Raw genomic sequence first — 18,821 nt, 5'->3', positions numbered from 1 at the left:
GAAGAGGAAACACGCGTCCCACAATAACCACCTTTTTGCGTTTCGACTTTTCAGCGTCATCCCGAACCAGAAGCTGAAAAACCAGTTTCTGTACCGGTGTCTGTGCGACAATTTGCGTCGAAGAAGAGGAGAAAAGAAAAAAGATAGGACGACGCCATTAGGGACCCCCTCGGCCCCCTGTGCCCCCTGTGCCCCCTGTGCCCCCTGTGCCCCCTGTGCATCGTTTGCGTGTGCGGTTCCGCGTGTGTTGCAGTTGGCAGAAAAAAGGCAGGCAGCTGCTCTCGAGAAGTGCCCCTGTTTTCCGCGGTCCCGAGTGCCCCCCTAGTGCGGTTCAAGGCCAACGCTTTCCACGCCTCTCCCAGCGCCCCAGTCAGCGGAAGTGCCGGCCAGAAAATGTTCAGCGGAATCACCGGTGAGTGAAAGTGAAGATGAGTCCCGTGCGAAGAGTTTTTTTTAATCAGTTCTATGTATTTATGATGCAATTTCGATTCTTCTTCTTATTACGCATCGGGACGTGTTTTCGTTTCCTTTCGGGCACCCCAAGCATGCTTCAAGTCCAATCTCCCGTTCCCCCACTTGGTATGCGGCGCGAGGTCGTTTCAACCGACCCGAATTCGGCGCTTGGATGGATTTGAATTTTTAATCGATCCTCGCTCTCGGTCCCTTTGGTGGCGTTTCCGTTCCACACGACACACACGTTAACACGCCCCCGGGGGGGGAGAGATGTTTCGGTGGCATTTTTTCCGCCGTCGTCCCGTTTCGTAAGATTACTGTCGGTGCGCCGCCATCGTGTCGCGTCTTTTGGAATTCGAATCATGCGCGCTTCATTAGCCACCCCTCTAGCTCTTGAGGGGGCGCTGTGGTGGTGGTGGAGTCATGCTCCAACTACAGCACAGCACAGCGGGGGGGGTCAACTAATTCGGTGGCCCCTGTGCCGATGGTCCGCGGTCCCTATCAGCGATCTGTCCTCCGGCGGTCCCTCGATCAGGGCTCGGTAATTGCTGAATGCTATTATAATTTGATTAAATCTTGCTTCTCGTGCTTCGGAACGCGACCTCCACGCCTTTCCTGAAGATCTGTGTCGCTCACAACATCATTACACTGCCCCATATTTTGATGCCCACCCCTTTTACTCACGACTCTGTTTTTGAATCACCCTTTTCTTGGACGCCGCAGGAGGAGCCAAATGTAAGTTGTCGACGGAGCCGAACATTTCATTAAACGCTTCAACTGTGCTGTTTAACCGATAAGCTTCTTCTAGGATCGGGTTAACCGTTTATTATTCAAACCCACGAGATTGAGGCCACTCCAGTTGTGGAACAAAATTATTGATTCCGCTGCGGCGGAGAGTGCTTATTATCATGCCATCTCCGCGGGGCGGGGGCTAGTGCATCGGAGTTCGTCTGACTTTCAACCGCAATGCTGTAAAAGAATGTTCTACAATCGATAATGTAGCGGGGCCTCGATGAAGTCAGAGCGCTGGAATTTGTTGAGTGACTGGAACGCTGCTATACAGCGATATACAGCGATATATAGCTGCTATGGCTCGTGGCAGCGATTGCTGCCTTCAAATCAATCCCCATCCGATGCAGTCCGGAATTCCTTTCCCGGCAGCATATTCGTTGCAAAGATTTCCGTTGTTTTCTGCCCCGAAAAAGGTGTGCATCGTAACCGAAGGACGGGGCTTGACCGACATCCGGTCGCCGGTTGGTCTCTGTTTTGAAATTGTAATGACATGCGATTTTTTAACATTCCTTCACAAACGTGCGAGGCCTTTAAGCACTCGTGTTCCCTGTGTGGCCGTTTGTAATGGCCCCTCAAGGATGCCCCTTGCAGTGATTCGAGTTAATTCCGTCTGCAGATACAGCGAATTGTTGATTCGGCGAGATTTGTGATATTCTGCGAAGCGGAACGAGACCGCCGGTATAAACACACGAGAAATAATGGCCGAGAACCGAGCTCTTCTTCTCCGCCTGCAGTAATCCGTCCGGGCACGGGTTAAAAATAAATCATCCCGCGCGCGCAACAAAGTCACTTCGAGCGATTCCGAGCGATATCAAGAGCGGGAACACTTCCGCGGGGAAGGGCTGGCTTCTCGCAGTAAATAACTTACAGTTGGAGTTACATAAAACATTACTCTATTAGCCACACGCCAAGGACAACGGCAAAGGCGAGGAACATCTGTCCGAAAGGAACCGCGCACGGTCAGGAGAAGTTCAGGAGTGCAGACATCACTTCGGTTGGCCTCTATTTCCATTGCAAATGTGTGGTCCTTGCACAGTTTCGATTGGCCATTCGATCTTCCTGAAAAAAAAACACGACCGGACGTACTTGTGAGGAGTAGTGAAAAGCGGAGCATAAATGCGAGAGAGGTTTCCCGTGTTTCAAGTGGCTTGAGAGGCTTTTCTCGACTTGCCCGTACCGAATGCGGCCGCTTGTGAGGACGATCAGCACAGCGCGTCTCAAGTAGCGTATGACATCATCGCCGTGTTCGTTTGCAAACCACCTCCAACATCATCGCCGGCTAAAAACGGAACTCTGGCCGTAGTCGGACGGCTTGCTGTATTAAGTGTTCGTTTCTGTTTTTGTTGTCGGTTGCCTGTAATAATGATGAGTCTAGCGTAGACTTTAATGAAGCTTCGATTTTCATAAGACCCCAGATCTACCAAAATCTGGCCCCCAATTGCATCACACAGCATCCGTCCGGAATGCGTCCTTGCGTCGCACCTACATCCGCTCCATTCGGATGGAAATGTTTACACTTTACTGCACAACATTGATTAGCGTTGCTCTCGCGAGATTCCAACCTGTTCTTTTGTTTGAATAATATTTTTGAACTGCGTGAGTCAGCCCTCTGGTGGGGTCAGAGTGGGGCCCCGGGAGTGGAGTGGCGAGGAGCTAGCACGAGCCAGCGGCGTGCGCGTTGGAGGGCACCACACCCGCCATAAAACCTGCAGCGCGTCCGCGGCCCCATCAAACCCCGGGAATGTTGTGCTCCGTTTACTGTGCCTGGGGCTCGGGGATACAATATAGCCCCGTATTCCGCTCCCAGCAGCTCCCGATCGTCATCGACACATCATCGTCGTGGCCGACCTTGGCGCGCGGTTCGCTTGACTTCTCACCACGCGCGCTGTTCGGATGACATCAGCGACACGTCGGCTCACAACCCACCGTGGTGGTGGTGTGCAGGGTGTTGTATGTGTGCCCCACACTACTATTATGGTGATGGCCTTCTCTGCTACTGCGCAGACGAATGTAACACATTCGGAGCACGATGTTGATGGGGCATCACTTTCCGGTTCTGTTGACTTGTAAACAAACGCACCCGCTTCGCCGGGGCGGGGTGGCCAAAACTGAATGCCAGCACAGCCGTACAATGTTTGAAATACGAGGTCACTGAATGTCCACTTTCCGTTACAATTCCGGCTTGGTTACGCAGCGTCGTTGAAGAACCTTGGCAGCAAGGCGGAGGGTCTGTTCGACAAGAAGAAAAAGGAAGCCCAGGATATGACGAACGAGAAGGTTCAGGCGGCCACCAGCATGGCGGAGGACCAGGCCAAGAAGACGCAAGAAGCGTTCAGCAAGACCAAGAGCGACGCCGAGGCGCTGGCCTCGTCGGCCGCCGGTGAGATCGATGCCACGAAGCAGCAGGCATCAGCCGCCGCGGAGACCGGTGCCCAGGTAAGTCCGCCGGAGGCTGTCCAACATCCTTCCCGTGTCCTGATACGAAATCGTTCTCTTCACAGGCGGCCGGAACACTGATGGACCAAGCGAAACAGGCGGCCGAGAATGCGATCCAGCAGAGCGCCGTCGTCGTGGAGAAGGCGGTCGAGGAGCAGATGAAGGTGGCCGAGGAGAAGGTGGACGAAGGGATGAAGCTGGCCAGTGCCGAGGTCGACCGGAAGCTGCAGGAAGCGAACCGGTTCGCCGACGAGAAGCGTGGCGAACTGGAGCAGGTCCGTCACTTGCGGGGCAGAAAGTATTCCGACGGAAACGATCTAACAACGGGTTCATCCTTTTCCATTACAGAAAGTAACCGAAGTAACGGCAAAGGCACAGGACACGGCCGCTACCGGTGCTGCCGGGCTGCTTGGCAAGCTGAACCTTGGAAAGTAAATGGCCACAACGTTCCCGTCCCACGGAGCGACAACGGAACTCGTGGAAACGGAAATCTCCGGAAATAATCCTGTAGCACCTTAAGATGATATGCTCTTTGCACACAGATTTGCGCGTCGGCAGCAGCAGCTTCGTTGTTAGCCGAGCAACGTGATGATATTAAGCTTTTTGGAAGATATTTTTTAAAATAAAACCCATTACTATTAATGTGTATCGGTCCGAGCGGCCTAGGACCCGGGGTGGAGAAAGGAGCTAGAGAGAGAGAGGGAGAGCGGGGACACTTTGAAGCTTCACAGAGCCGTGTAACCGTCACACAGAAGCCATATACGGAAGTTTATACAACTGATCGTACAAAGCATAAGCACATTTCCACCGCGATATTGGTTAATAATATGCGCCGCCACATGTGATAGTCCAGCAGAGAACCACCAATAGAATCGAAAGCCTCCAATGGCCCATGCGCCGTCGCCTTACAGCCACGAACCTTCGCACGGTTTTGCAGATTGTACCGAATGCCAGCAAACGCCTTAAAGTGTTGTAATTACCTGCTCCGTGTGTTCCGCCATTGGAAGGGCTTAATCTTACATTACTTTCGGCGGTCCCTCGACGACGGCTCACGCAATCGATCAGCGACATTTGGAATGCGTAAAGTCACCAGTCTTTTAAAGTGGAACAATAAAATTCTTTTAGCAGCTTAAGTACTACAAAATGGAAACAGTAAGTGTCGATTCGGTTTGCCTTTGGACTATTGGGCGCCATGGCTAACTAAAGATTTTAATCGCTTTCAATATTGTAAACCACCAAATACACACTGGATGGCACAAATACGCGCGTTGGTTTTGTTTTGCCCGAAAAGTATCCGGAGCCATGATTTTATAAGCATTTCCCACGGGCTCGGAGGCGGTTGAAATATCGAAACGGTTCGTTTAAAAATGGTGCTCGAATGCGTTCGAGCAGCCGCCCGAATGAGCGTCGTCGTTTTTGTACGCGATGCTGTCAGTTGTACTAAAGAGTGCTAAAGAGAGAAAGAGACCGGAAAGGCAGAAAACAGAGCCCGGGAACGCAACCAGAAAATGGGAACGTAGAAACATAGAAACATGGAAACATAGAAACAGAGGAACCGAAAGTGGCAGTTGTCAGAGAAAAGAGTTATTTCACAAACAAAATTCAAGCTTGTGGTTTCTAACATCCGGAAAGGAAGAGTTGCTCGCAGCCCAATCTTTTTCAGGCTCGTTACAAAAGGTGTTCGTTTCGCTACAATAATAATAACGTCCCCACGGTGTTTACGAAAGTGCCACATCGATATCCCTGCGCTGCTCGCATCTGTTCCCGGCGGTTTGTGGCGTGTGTGTTGTCCAATCCTTTTGGTGTCCAAATTGTTTCGAAAAGCGTCGCTCGTGTGTGTTGTTTGTTTGTAGTGACGCTGATGACAGGCCGCGGTTTTGGCGAAACGCGGTCGTGATCTGCGATCGGATCGCATCATACTGTGAAACGTATCGCCGCCGAAAGTCGGCCACCGGAGGGCAGCAAACCCAGCTGGGTACACTTGCTCAAACACACGGCCCCCGACCGCAAACATAGTGTGGCCATTATCAGCGCGTGTGTCCTCTGCAGCAGCAAGTGACGTCCGAAAATTGATTTGCCACTAAGTACGGCCCATCGATTGGTTCGATCGGAAGTGTGTTTGTGTGTGTTTGGCAGAAAAAGGGTTGCTAAGAAGCGAAAATATACTTCCGCTTGATTGTCCCGAGATCCGAGGGAGAAAAGCTAAACTCGACCCGATCCCCGGATACGGCCTGACTCAATGGTAAGTGCGGTGTGCTTGTGGACAGCAGGGTGGCCAGTTTCGTTAATTGTTTGCCGTTAAACCGTTTCCTCAGGTCTTCCGAAGCAATTAGCCTCCGGAGGAGTTTTCCTTCCCGTTTACCGAAGTGAAACTTTATTGATTGGTAGGCTGTGCGATTCGCTGAAGTTGGCTGATGCGAAAGATGCAGAGCAAGAGCGAGAGAGCGGGAGAAAGCGCCCGCGAGAGAGAAAGAGCGCGACAGCATCGCTATGCAACCGCGGGTTGCGTTACGTACGCGATGCGTTTAGTGGAACGGATGCACCATGCACACACTCATAGAGCGGGGCACGGTGGGGCCACTCGGCTTTCCTCTGCCGGGGAAAAGGCTTATGGAACCGTTTGGTTCACGCCGTAATCTTAGCGTACGTAACGCCGACGAAAGTGTTTGTTTGTTCGATCGCTGGCCCGTTATCGACCGCCGCTGTGTGCGTTGGCCGCGCGATCTGCTGTCATTCAAAGTTCGGAGCGCCCCGATTAAAACGCCGATCGGATGTCGGTTCCAGGAACGCGATCTCTGTGTGTGCAGGCAGCAGCGCGGACCGGGCGCGATCTTTGTTTTTGTTTACCTCGCTGTCTGGAGCCGGCAACGGGTGGGATGGCTCCGTGCCTACACGGCCGGGGCCAGGTAATTCGTTAATTTACGGCCCCCGTAAGGCACTACGGGCGCAGCAGAGACTTAACCTCGTTAAGGGCCGCCGTGCCTTGAAACCGAGCTTCGGGGCGAATAAATCCAACAGCGAGTGACAGCAGGTAAACACAGAATGCGTTGGCTTTTAAAGACAAGAGTCCATCCGGAGACCCCTCGGCCGGGTGCAATTAGCGAACGGGGAAGGTAAAACCACCGCACATTCCGAGGGTGGGTTGGAATGCTGGTCACATTTTCTTTTTGCTGTTTGTTTTTTGCCCCGTTGCAATCGACGCTTCACGCGCCGCTACCTTCCGCTGGGCTTAGCGGAAAGGCCAAAGGTTGGTTTCATAATTGTTTTTGGTTTTTTTTTTAGTTGAAATCGCATCTAAAAGGCAACCCAAAATGATGCTTCTAGTGGCAATCGTCGTCGCTTCCGTTGGACGCTGGACTTCAAAAAAGGAAATCCGTTGCCGACACTTGAGATTAATTATCGATTCAATTAACCGCTCTTTACGCCATTCGTGTGCGCACGGAAAGGTTGGCATAACCGTCGGCAAAGACCTTTCTCTCGCGTGAATGTTAAATCAGACAATCGGTGTCGGCCATTTAAACCATTATTGTGACGCACACGGGATCCGGTATGTGGCTCATGTGTCCGTTTAGTGAAAATTAGAGGGAAAAGAAGAATGCAATTTTCAAGGTTCTCGGCCCACGGAACCCGCGGTGCTCGTGGTTGCATAACGCCTCGCAACGAATCGAACGAATTCCCAGCCGATGACCGAATCGATCGCGCTTTACGGCAGCGCACCGGGTCCGCTGTCACAGGGTGGACGAGAGGGAGTTGCCGGGCCGGGGAAGATGATGACCACAGAATGGAACGTTGGCGTTGGCAGAAGGGGCCTCCCTCGGACCTGCCCGCACCGGAGCGGCGTGTCCGGCGCATCGAGTGAGTTCCCCCGCAAAACCGTGGCCACCAACGCGCGCGCCGGGGTCGGTTCGGTGGTGCATCTGGTCTCGGCTTGGGTGGCCATATAACACGCTGCTAAATATAAACATTTGTGTGTGCTACCGAGCACCAGCCATCCATCCCGTTCCCGTCGGTCGGTATTCCTGCTCTGGCCCGAGGGAAGGAATTACCCCGCGGGCCCGTCGGAAGGGATGCTCCGCGACGGTCGGTGCTAGCGAACGTTGTCTTTTCTTCGAACATTTATTTCGAAGCCCAGCTCATCTTCAGCAAAAAACAATCAATTGAAATTAAAGGCCGGATGGTACGGATTTCACCTACCCTCTCATTGCTTGTTAATTAAAAATTTTCTTTAAATGGCTGCAAATAGAATGTCGTTTAGTTTTTCATCCAATAACTTTTATAGGATTAGTACCCCGGTAGCGTCACTGGTTTGCCATCACTGACCATTTTCCGCCGTACGTGTTCGGCACGCTCGGTTGTGTTCCGCACCGCTCCATTCTGGTTTCCCATTTCGCTTTTTCCTTTTATTACAATCCAAGACGAAATGTGAACGAACCCGGCCCTCGCACGAACCCGGCTCGTGAACAACCAGCGCGGACACACCGAGTGGGGCGTCCAAGGACACCCCGTCTTTCATCGTTTGTTCTAATCTTGGAAAGAAATAATTTCCTTGACTTTCCAACCAAAAGCGCGCCGACGGCTGTCGCGTGCGTTGGTGTTACAAATGTCGCGACGTGCCAGAAGTGACAGGATCCTCCCGATGATCGATCGATCGGTGGCGGATCCGTTTGTCCGATCACCTACCACGTGGCGTGGCGTGGATCAACCGGTGGACTGAAGTTTGCCCCCCATTTTCCCCAATCATTGGCCGGGAAACTCGGTAGTGGGACGGTGATCGTCCGACTCACGCTCAGCTGAGTGAGTTCGCCGGTCCCTCACGTTGCGGAAAATCCTTTCCACAGCGCGAGAGCGAGTTTTCGTGCTGAATTTTCCCACTCGTGGTCGTGGTCGTCCAAGGAAGAGGGCGCTCACGGCCTCTCAGAACCTGAGAGAGAGAGAGTGAGAAAATGCGCCCGGTTGATGGTGAAGCGCGTTTTCCGCGAGAGACCGTGCAGCAAGTCCGCCGCAAGTGGTCGCGCGCGCTAGTCGCTTCGTGCTGCTGTCGACGTCGTCGAATTTTGTGTCCTAAGGTGAAATGGGTCCTGCGCTCCACTTTTCTTCCGCTGCTTGGGTCACCCCGTTTTCTCGTTCACCGACCTCCCCCCGAGCACTGTGACAAGGAAAACCGATAAAATGAGCTGAACCGCGTTCGCTTTTCCGTAGCCCCAAACGGGTCGTCCTCAAGAGCCACGGTGTGTCGCGTGTGCCTTTCAGTACGTGCCTCTGTGTGACCCTGAATATGTTGAGGGGTGAACTGTGTATGTGTTTGGGCACGCCGAGAACACGCGGAGGGCGTTCGTCCACTCGGAAGCAATCGATCAAATCGAACATCGGTGACCAGGATATGGGTGAAAGGCGCGGTGTGCGAAAAGATACTTCAAAACGCGAAAGCAAACCTGAAAGTACCGCGTGCGGTCACGGAACAAAAGCCGTTTGCTTTAGACTTTAATTTAGAACGTCGCTCGGCTCGCGAAAACACCTCGCCGTCGTAGTCGTCATTGATCGCTGGTTGGTGTCCCCACCGTGAAGTAGACAAACAGGGGACCTCCGATAAGGGACTCTCGCTGACCACCAAGCAAGCCCGCCACTATAGGGGGGGACGTGACCGTGGAGGAGCCGTCGCTTCCGAGGCAAAAGTCACTCCATTGCGCGCGCCAACACCACGATGGTTATTGATTTTTGGTCGACTTTCTTGACCCCCGCTGTTTGATTGTGTGCGTTTTCGGTTGCGTTTGCTCCGCAAGAAAATCCTAACGAGTGGTGGTCGGAAAAACTGCACGAGAAAAACGTTTAGTTTGTTGATTTTCCCCCCCAAAAGAAATATTGATGAATTTTCGGACGCATTTCCGATTCCGATCCTTATTCTTTGGCCTTTTGGCACGTGTGGGTGCGTTTGTGTGCCGCCCCTGGTGTGTCTATATTCACGTGCACAAATACATCCCACCGTTCTGTTGGTAGTCGTAACCGAGTCGTGCTCGTGATTTTTTGCTCCGCCGTCGGAGGAAAATTATGTAATAGCTTTTTCCCGTGGTACAACACACTTCTGCTTCTTGCTCACTTTCCCTCGGTTCCGCCACCGTCGTCGTCACCACCACCGCCGTCGGACCTTTCACAGATTTTCACATCGGCCCGTGGCCCGTGGGAAATGCGAGAGCTGAGAGTTCGCTTTGGTGAATGGTGAGAGAGTGACGCGCGTTCGCTCACTCTCACTCGACTTTCTCAGCTGTTGCTCACTTTCACTGGAAAACCAGGTGGTACTATGGGACTTACGGCGAGGTGTTGTTGTGGGTGGATGAGGATCGAACATTCTTTGCTTTGGCCAAGAATGGCCACAGAAGAGCGAGTGAGATTCGGAATGGAGAAAACTGATGGAGCTTCTAGAATGGGACTCTCTCACTCTCATCCAATGCTGGGAAAATTGAGCAATAGCTAAGGCATGACGGAAATGGAGTCAGAGAGAGAGAGAGCAGTCGGTAGAGAATAGTGTCGCGATTTTCTCAAGAACACGGACTCGCGCCAGTTCATCTCACGCCGTTGTCGAAGTCACAAGAGCTTTCCGGGACCGTGGATTTTCCATCCCGACGAGACAGGTGGTGGCGCTCGCCTGCTCCCCTCCGATCCGTGGTTCGTTCGTTACACAATAAGATCCTTTCGGTGGGGGGGACCCTCTCCCGGTTCGTGCTCGGCAAATGTCAAAGGTGAACTGTCAATGGAGATTCACTGAACGCGGTTACTAGGAACGTTGCCAGACGATCTAAGTGGCTGATGAAGCGGACAGCTGAAAGTTTGACGTTCGAGTTCGAGTATTGTTGCCCCTCATTTTAATTCCCCATTTTTCCGTGCTACGTTCAGTGATTCGAAGGCGCTCGTGCGTACACCTGTCCGTTGGTCGGAATTGAACGGATGTTTCGCGCGGTCCCTGGCGCTGGTGTGCGTAGCGCGTGCGTCTGTGTTGGTGCCCCGTTCGTTTTCCGTTGGCGGTGAAGTGTACGAGCAGCATATTTAAATCCGCCCGAAGGTCCGTGGCCTGAGTGTGTGTTGGAGGGGATCGTTGGGTGTTGGTGAGTCGTTTCCGTTCCGTGGACAGACCGCCCAGCAGCCGCGCCACCGTGCCTGGAGCGGCAGGACGTTCACTGAGAGCTTTCTCACGCTCATTTTCTCACACTCGCGCACGTCGTCTCCGTGTTGCCGTCGTGTCGTTGCTCGATGAATGCTGCTCATTAGCCGTGCAGCCCCGTTGGAGTGCGGTGGTCAATGCGCTGCTGTGCTGTGGCTGAACCGGAAAACGGGATAATCCGCCAGCCGGGAAAGAAGGGGTTAGCGTGCGCTGGAGGAAGCCCTGGTGATGCCCAGAAGAGTGTTATTTGAAGTGTAATTTGTTTGGTTTGTCCTGTGCGCGGCTTTGAATTCACAGGAGTTTTCACCGGAGTGAAGAGCTCACCGGAAACGGAAGTTTTCCCGGTGCAGTGTGTGTGTGCAATATCAGTGTCTCTATTCGGCATTCCGCGGCACCTCGGCAAATCGCGGTAAGTGGCATGAGTCCGTGGCCGCGGTTACCGTGTGCTGACTTCCCTCCCCCCTGGAACCTCCACGATCAGTTTTGATTAGTTTCCCGTAAAAGTCATCGAGTTTTCCGGAGTGCAACCGAGCCCCGAGCGGATTTACATAATTATTTGTGAAAAATCGATTTTCTCACCCAGTGAACTCGCTGGGGGCGCCCCACGAATGGAGTCCGTAAGTGGGACCGAAACCGATGGAAGCAGCGAACCGTCAAAGTGACCATCGCGGCTCACCGCGCGGCTTTCGAGCAGCTGCTCACTGCTCACGCGAAGCCGACTTCTCACAAGTCGGCTCTCCAGGAGACGCTCAATCGTGAGCGTCTCGTGTGAGAAAACGCGGAAAAGTTCTCGCAAAGTTCGTCCTCGTCGCTGTTCTTGTTGTTGGAGTTTTTCAACCACTTTTTAGAACTTTTCTGTGAATCCCGAACACATTCCGAAGAATCGAAAAAGGGTTGCCTGAAAAGCTGTTCTCCTGTTTGAGCTATAAAATGGCACCGCAATCTGCATTGGCTCACATCCAGCACCAAATCCCCATTAGAATCACTGAATGCACTCGTCGTGATGATGCCATAGCTCCAGCACCCGTCGGGCGGGAGGGGTGGTTTTCCGCAATCGGCCCACCATGGCAGAGAGAACTGTGTCAACCGAGTATCGATTTTCAAACCGATCTGGAAAAGCCACCACCAGCCACCGAGAGCGCTTTCGTTGGCGGCGGATTCTGAATCGGGTTTTCCTTGCTTTTTTTTTGTGCCCGACGCCCGACGACCTGGATTGTCCTCGTAGGGTTGCTGCGTCGGTGGTCCGGCCCGAGCAAATGAAGATCCGGCGCCGATTACGCTGCGGCCGGTAGTGAAGTGGCTAACCTCTTTCGCCTCGATGCTTGCGCCGGGAGCTGGCAGATATTGATTGATGAAGCCAAGGACGGCGAACGGCTTCCAGTGGGCTGGGCAACTCCGTGTATGAACTTTGAATATTCCGGCCCGAGTTACGCACACAACCGTGTGTCTAACGGTTTACGCCTATCAGCGGCCATTTCTGCCATGCATTTGCTTCCATTGCTTCGAAAGGGTAGAAAAAACGAGAACGCTAGCCGTGGAGTACTACAACTTGCCCTTAAGGCCGGGAATAACAAATACAACGGCCCCTGCAGCGGCTAGATAAGTGCAGCCACTCGAGTGCAAGTCGTCTCTCCGACTCTGCTGATGCTCGACGTTAGGCTCAGTTTTTTTGAGATAAAAGTCCAATGCATTTGCAGTCTGACATTTGGTTCTCGGCTCGCACTCGACTCGGCCTGGCTGGCTGGCCTGATAAACGTCAGTCGAAAGAGAGAAGGCACTTCTCGAGCTGCTGGTGCTCGGTCTCTGCTCTGCTGGCGATAAGACAGGCTGATGATGTCTATTGGAAGTGTGCGCTCCTCTTGACCATTTGCCTTCCACGACTTGGAGCTCTCCCCGGTACATCATTGCATCGTTAACCTTTTGGGAAAATCCTTCCAATATTCGTCGGCGCCAACCGTCAATCGTTAAAGAGAACCTGTTCGTACTGCACCTTACCGGCTCCTTGGGCCGGTTAACAAGCGATAAAAACGGCAAGTGTCAGCCCACCCGCCACACAACAACGGGACTTGAGACACGGGTCGTGATTTTCTGTCGCTGATAAAGGTGGAGATTCCGTGAGATAAAACAGCCGGAACAACCCGGAGCCGGAGCTGGGTTGCGATAGCCACGAAAGCGTTGATGAACTCCCCGTCCTTGACCGCCTTAGCGGTTTAGTTTGCAATGAGTTTCCGGCGGACCGGCGGAACTCAACGGATGGGGACCCCCTTCCCTGTCGGTGTGCTGAAGTGCAAATTGGAAATCCGGAGCCGTATCTTCCGATCTGCCGAACCACGATAGATGCGCAAGATTGGACAGGACCACAGTTTTGTGGACGAGTCACCTAGCCTCTGGCCATTTTTCCGTACTATTTATAGGGGTTTTTTTTCTGAACAAAAGCTGGACGCTAAATTTAAATTGGCGCATGATTAATACCGTTTAGACCGACAGTCAACCCGGCCGGCAGGACCACAGCAGAATGTCGGGGTAAACTCTGGGTGGTGATTTAGATTTGTTTACTTCCAACCCAGTTTGGGTGGGTTGGAAAAATCCACACCCACATTCGCCTTCCGATGGGCTCGGTGTTGGTGTCGGTCGGATGCTGATCGTTACACGGATTACGATCGATTGTGTTCTGACGGTGGGTTTGTGTTGTGGTTAGCGAAAGCTAAAAGAACGAAAGTCGGTCGGTGGCGAGTGATGGATCTGTGGCCCGAGCCGGTCAGGGAAATGAGTTTTCCGTTTGTTTTTCGCGGTGGTTCGCGAGAAGGTGATTTCGGTGCTTCTTCCCGGGAAAGTTAATTTCACATCTGGTGTGGAACCAGGCAGGTGGTTGAGGTTTTGTTTTTGGTCGACCCAACAACCCCGGAATGTGGCCTTTACGCCTTATGGAGCTTTTCGGGGAAGATCCTTCCTTGCGCTGGATGTGAACTTTACACCGCCCATTGCGAGGCCATTCTGCGACAGACAACGAGCCGAGCACGCGAACAGATGTCTATTTATGCGCTGGCCGCTGGCCCCCGTGCACATCTTTCGACAAAGTTTACGACGGTTGAGCTGCTGCTGCCCGTGGGTGGCATCATCTCCTGGGCCCCAAAGGAGAGCTCCTCGACAGTGGCAACATTAGTAGCATATTTGAAGTGGCACTTTTGGCACGCGCGCGAGGGACGAGGTCCAACCCGGCCAACAGACGTAATGGACTACTGGCCCCCCCCCTTTTGCAAGTGGATCATAAAATTAACTCGCAAAACTACACTTCGACACGATGACGTCGGCGACGACGACGACGACGACGAGGACGAGGACGTTCGGTCCTCGGCCGCTGCTGGGATCCATATTTTTCCGGCTATAAAAGTCGTGTCCACTGCCGCCAGTGGAAAATGGGTCGACGGGTGCGCGTGGATTCTGTCTCGGCTGGGTTTGCGAGAACAAGAAAAGAGTAGTTTTTCCTTGCCCATGCTCTCTCGCTCTCTGTCTCTCTCTCTCTCCCGGCCATCGTTGGTGGTGTCGACTTCTAGTCGCTCTCTGGCGCGGCGCGTTTCCATGGCTGACCTAGAAAGAGTTAATTAGATTAAGGAATTAAGTGCTCTTCAGCAGCCAGCCTCTCTGCCACTGGTGGGCCGATTCGAAGGATTCCAAGTCGATTGCAGATTGCGCATAACTGTCGTAAATGAATTGCGTGATGATGTCGCCGTTATTCCGAAGATTGAAATATTAATCTAAATGAAATGTTTTCAAGATAGGTCCCAGCTAAGCGCTGCGTTCTTCTGGTCGGTAATCGATTTTGGCACGTGAAACAGTGTCCACCCGTGACTTGCGTGACGCCGCCACTTGAAGATAGGATCGGCACCTATTCGTGCCGTGCCACGCTAATTTACGCGCGCTTGTGTGTGCGGGTCCGACCGAGGTGTGTTAGATTCCGAACAAAACTTTCGGAAAAGACAGCACAGCCGTGTGGCGATTGCCGAAAGTCCTCCGGTGAGTCAGCAGCCTCCCGTGTTCCGGTGCACGCGCAAAAAACCGGTTGACATTGAAACCAGTCGGCGGTCGGTTGGCCCCAAACATGGGCACACGTCGTGTGCGTGTTTGGGTCGTACATCTTGACCATGGGACAGACCGCCCCGGGGCCGCACCCGATCCGCGCTTTTTCGTGACGCTTCTCGCGGTCCGGTTTTTTAATGGCTCTTCCATCTAGCCCTCGGACCGTTAAGATTTTGCCGACCACGGAATTTACATTTTATGTGCCCTTTTTGACGACCCACACAAAACCATTCCCTTAAATCCGCACGACGACGCTGTAAATTTGCAGTAAAACCGGGAGCGAAAGGGGTTTAAACAGCAATGTGCTGACCCGCGGTGTCCTGGCGGAAGTCCGAGCGGGCGTGACACCATCCACCGAATTGGCCTAGTTTGGTGTGTCCCATTCACCGGAAGGGGTTCAGATTGGGCTTTGAAACTAAAACGAAACGAACTTCGAAGTGAAGATCGATCTTCTCACGCGCGTGAGCTCGGGCTCATCTCACATCCGCGTGAGTCGCCATAGTGAGGAGCGCATCTCTGCGGACGACGGATGTCCGTGGAGCGTGGAGTCCTTTGATGATTTTTCTCAAATCACTCTTTCGCTCTCTCTCTTTCTCGGAGAGAATTTTCACGCTCACGCTGTCACGACAGGAAGAGCGGATCCTTTGTGTGTGGGGTCGGGCGGAAGCCCTGCTGCCCTGCCGTTGTTGGTGACTCCGAATGACGTCATGACTCCTCGCGCAAGAGGAGTTTCGCCAGCCGAGCTGCCATCGGAACTACTCCTACCACCGGAAGCCCGGGATTACGGGGAGAGTCCCTGCATCCCGGAGGGAATGGATGTCGCCCACTGAAGGCAGGCCCCCGGCACAGCACATCCGGGCTCATCCATTCGCGTAATGGCACCGGAGGCTCGATTAGACCGTAAGGAAGACGAGTTGGCCCGTTGTCCCGTTTTACGACACGACACACGGCATTAACTGGTTCGCCCGCGCCCGGATCGTTCCGGGGCGAGCTGGGCGACGTTGCTGACGAAGTGCTTTCGATGTGGGCCGAGATGTGTATGTGTCCCACGAGGGCACCGAGAGTGGGTGATTCTCGATGTTCGGAGCACCGAAAACCGCATCGAACGGCACGCAGCTCAGCACTCGGCTCGGCGCGGCTCATTTTCTTGCTCATCATTATTTATAATTCACCATTCATTCATCTCTCTCTCGCTCGCTCGCTCTCGCTCTTTCTCTCTCTCGCGCTGCGTTCACGTTGCTCACCGCGAATCCTTTGGGGCGCTCACACCCACCTAGCCTGTGGCCTTACAAAAGCTGCTTCGCTTCCCACGGGGGGCCACAGGCCAAGACAATGTGGGTGGCGCTCGTGTATGTGTTCGGGTCACATTGTGATTTTTTGTGCTGAATTTGCGTGCGCGCATCATGCCCCGATCGAAGGTTATATTCACCATCTCAACTCTGAAGGTGTTTCTCACGTGGAACGCGCTTTTAATTTGGCAGAAGTACGGCCAAGGATTGGTCCGTTAGTGAAGTGGTGCTAAGCCCCTCTGCTAATCCTAATAAATCTCCGGGCAGACTGCGACAAACATTAATCGCGGAACCAGATCGTGGTGGCCAAAGGCGAAAAGTGAGGTGTGCGTGATCAATAATTGTACTCTTCGCCGTGACTTTCACTCAACATTCACCGGCGTGTAACGGATAAGGTTTCTTCCGACCGGTCGACCGGATAAAAGCGGTTTGTTTGGGGTATTCATTAACGCGCCCGCCTCGACAGTAATGGCCAACACCTATAAAAAGGCGCGTTTATTTCGCACCGTTGCGTGTGGTGGTGTTGGATCGTTTGTTTCCGTTTCCGCTGCTGCCCAACCTCGCACCGTGAGCCACACTGACATATCCGGTCTTTGGGCCCTGGTCCATTAGTGAATGAAACTAGGAGAGGAATGGGACCGCGCATCGTTGCGTTTTAGTAAACGCACGACTAGTGAATAGAAAGCCACCGCTAAGTGCTCTCCAAGGAGCACCTCATTTGGCGCCTCAACTAAGGACCACGCCATGCGGGTTCCCAGTTTTTCTTTCGGGAGTGACAGTTTCAGATTGAACCGGTTAGCTTGTGGACACGTTTTTTAAGTTTACTTCCCTTTTGTGCGTTCATCATCAATGGTTGGAGATCATTCATTCTAATGGCCGCAATGTGATTTGAAATTGGGCCTCTGATTGCGGGCCACTTAATGATGGCACAGGAAGTGACACCCGTTCTAATTCTCTGTAATGGGGCTGCGGTGCGCTAAATAATCCACCCGTGGTGGTGAACGGTTCCCGTGTGTCTGCGCTCTCGGCGAGAGGAAAAATAGGCCACACGCAGCTTCGCTCGGCTATTTTTAATGTTTTGTTAATAACAATCTTTTTATAACGCCCGGTGCCGCGACCGGTCCCGAGTGAAACAACAACGCCGGCCGGCCGGTAACAATGGTTCGGCAGCGTCAGTTTGTGTCGCCTCAGTTCGCTGCCTTGCGCTGCACCTTACAGCCTGTTTCCACCGGAATCCGGTTTCGAGCCGGTTTAGGGCTTAATCCGGTCGACCGCGAGTGATGTTTTGCGTATTTTGCACATCGAAAATAACACATTACGGTGAGCGGTGGGAAAACGGTACGGCTCTGGTGGGGTTTGGTGGCCAACAGCCGCCCGATCCTTGTGACGTCAGTTGCCACTGGGCCAGGTACGGCGCAAACGAAGCATAAACGAAGCGCCGCGTGTATCAATATCATGCGCCGAAAAGTGGAGCATCACAGACGAGATACTTAGGCGAGACAGATGTGCTTTTAAGAGGTCGTCTCCGACGGGGTCTGGTTCGGTGTGGTTCCAACCTGCCGCACCCCCGGTATGGCACCCTGGTATGGAACGGACAACGGCCGTTGTTTGGGTCTATTTTTAAAAAGAAAGGGAACCACGCCGTCCGGTGGTCCGGCCCCACTATCAGACTGAAAGCGGATCGGATCGGTCTATTTTCGAAAATTCATGTGAGCGTGCCATTTTAGAGTCATAAAAATCCAGCCTTTTTAAACACGGGCCACCAGGCGTCCGCTTTTCTTCCTGAACAACTTGTTCCCCATCACAACATTAGCCGGGCTGGGTCTCGGGAACCGATGACGGACGGACACCACGACGGGTTTGTTGTTGGCTACTATTTCTGGATTAGTATCTTTCCGTTACTGGCCTGACTGGCACGCACACATGCGAGGTGACGATTAGTGGCGCATAACACGCACTCACATTCCGGCCGGGACCGAACCGTAGATTAGACTCGTTCCGTGCCGTGCCCAAAGCTTAACGACGGATGGGCACGCGCACTTCATGCGACACACGAGTGGCCAGCTCCTGGCCATCGATCACCAGCCAGCCCCAGCAGTGCCCCAGCCGTTGTGTTGTTGCGTGTGCCGGCCCCACTTCGGAGTGGTGCTGATCTGTTCTCATCACTGGCCGGGACGGAATGGTGGAAGGCGAAAAGTGGGTCACCGGTCTCAGGTCGGTGATCGGACCGGAAATGCGTCTGAAAAGTAGTCATTGTGGTGGAATAGAGTTAGCGAATGGCGGCCCTTCAAACTCGGAAGGTGACGAATCATCCAGTTCCCCGCCACGGTGGAGTGACTTTCGGCACCTTCTCTCCGGTGGCCGACCGACGCCAACGATGTGACGCCAATGGTGCCGCCGGCCACGTTTACCGCGTTTTAGTTAGCAAACTCTTGCGAATGAGAGTTCCCATTCCGGCGCTGACACGCTGACTAATCCGTGACGGTTCCTCCGAAATGACGTCAACTCCCTCAGCCATTCGCGTTGATGACGGGGGAAGCGATGGATTTGATATTGTTTCATAAGCTTCCTCGGAAGTGACTCACATTCAGAGTCGTTGTTCGGATCTTGTTTGGGGACGG

At 53.2% G+C, this 18,821-nt stretch overlaps 1 protein-coding gene across 2 annotated transcripts; it reads left to right on the top strand.

Annotated features, from left to right (window-relative positions):
• Positions 1-207: 207 nt before the first annotated feature.
• Positions 208-4,817, top strand: LOC131213620 (signal recognition particle receptor FtsY). Of its 2 annotated transcripts, XM_058207709.1 has the most exons (5): positions 208-412; positions 1,177-1,188; positions 3,440-3,681; positions 3,747-3,956; positions 4,030-4,817. In XM_058207709.1, the coding sequence occupies exons 1-5, from the start codon at positions 394-396 to the stop codon at positions 4,114-4,116; spliced, it is 570 nt and encodes a 189-aa protein (XP_058063692.1). In that variant the 5' UTR covers positions 208-393; the 3' UTR covers positions 4,117-4,817. The 2 variants fall into 2 exon arrangements, with proteins under 2 accessions (XP_058063692.1, XP_058063683.1); XM_058207700.1 differs by lacking the exon at positions 1,177-1,188.
• The last annotated feature ends 14,004 nt before the right edge of the window (positions 4,818-18,821 follow it).

The sequence above is a fragment of the Anopheles bellator genome, chromosome 1 (assembly GCF_943735745.2).
Source record: "Anopheles bellator chromosome 1, idAnoBellAS_SP24_06.2, whole genome shotgun sequence".
In the NCBI taxonomy this organism is placed as follows: Eukaryota; Metazoa; Arthropoda; class Insecta; order Diptera; family Culicidae; genus Anopheles; species Anopheles bellator.
This window is presented reverse-complemented; position numbering and strand designations above follow the sequence as displayed.

Coding starts and splice junctions, on each gene's coding strand:
- LOC131213620 (XM_058207709.1), top strand. Junction 3,682..3,746: donor CCGCGGAGACCGGTGCCCAG/GTAAGTCCGCCG, acceptor TTCTCTTCACAG/GCGGCCGGAACACTGATGGA. Junction 3,957..4,029: donor AGCGTGGCGAACTGGAGCAG/GTCCGTCACTTG, acceptor TTTCCATTACAG/AAAGTAACCGAAGTAACGGC.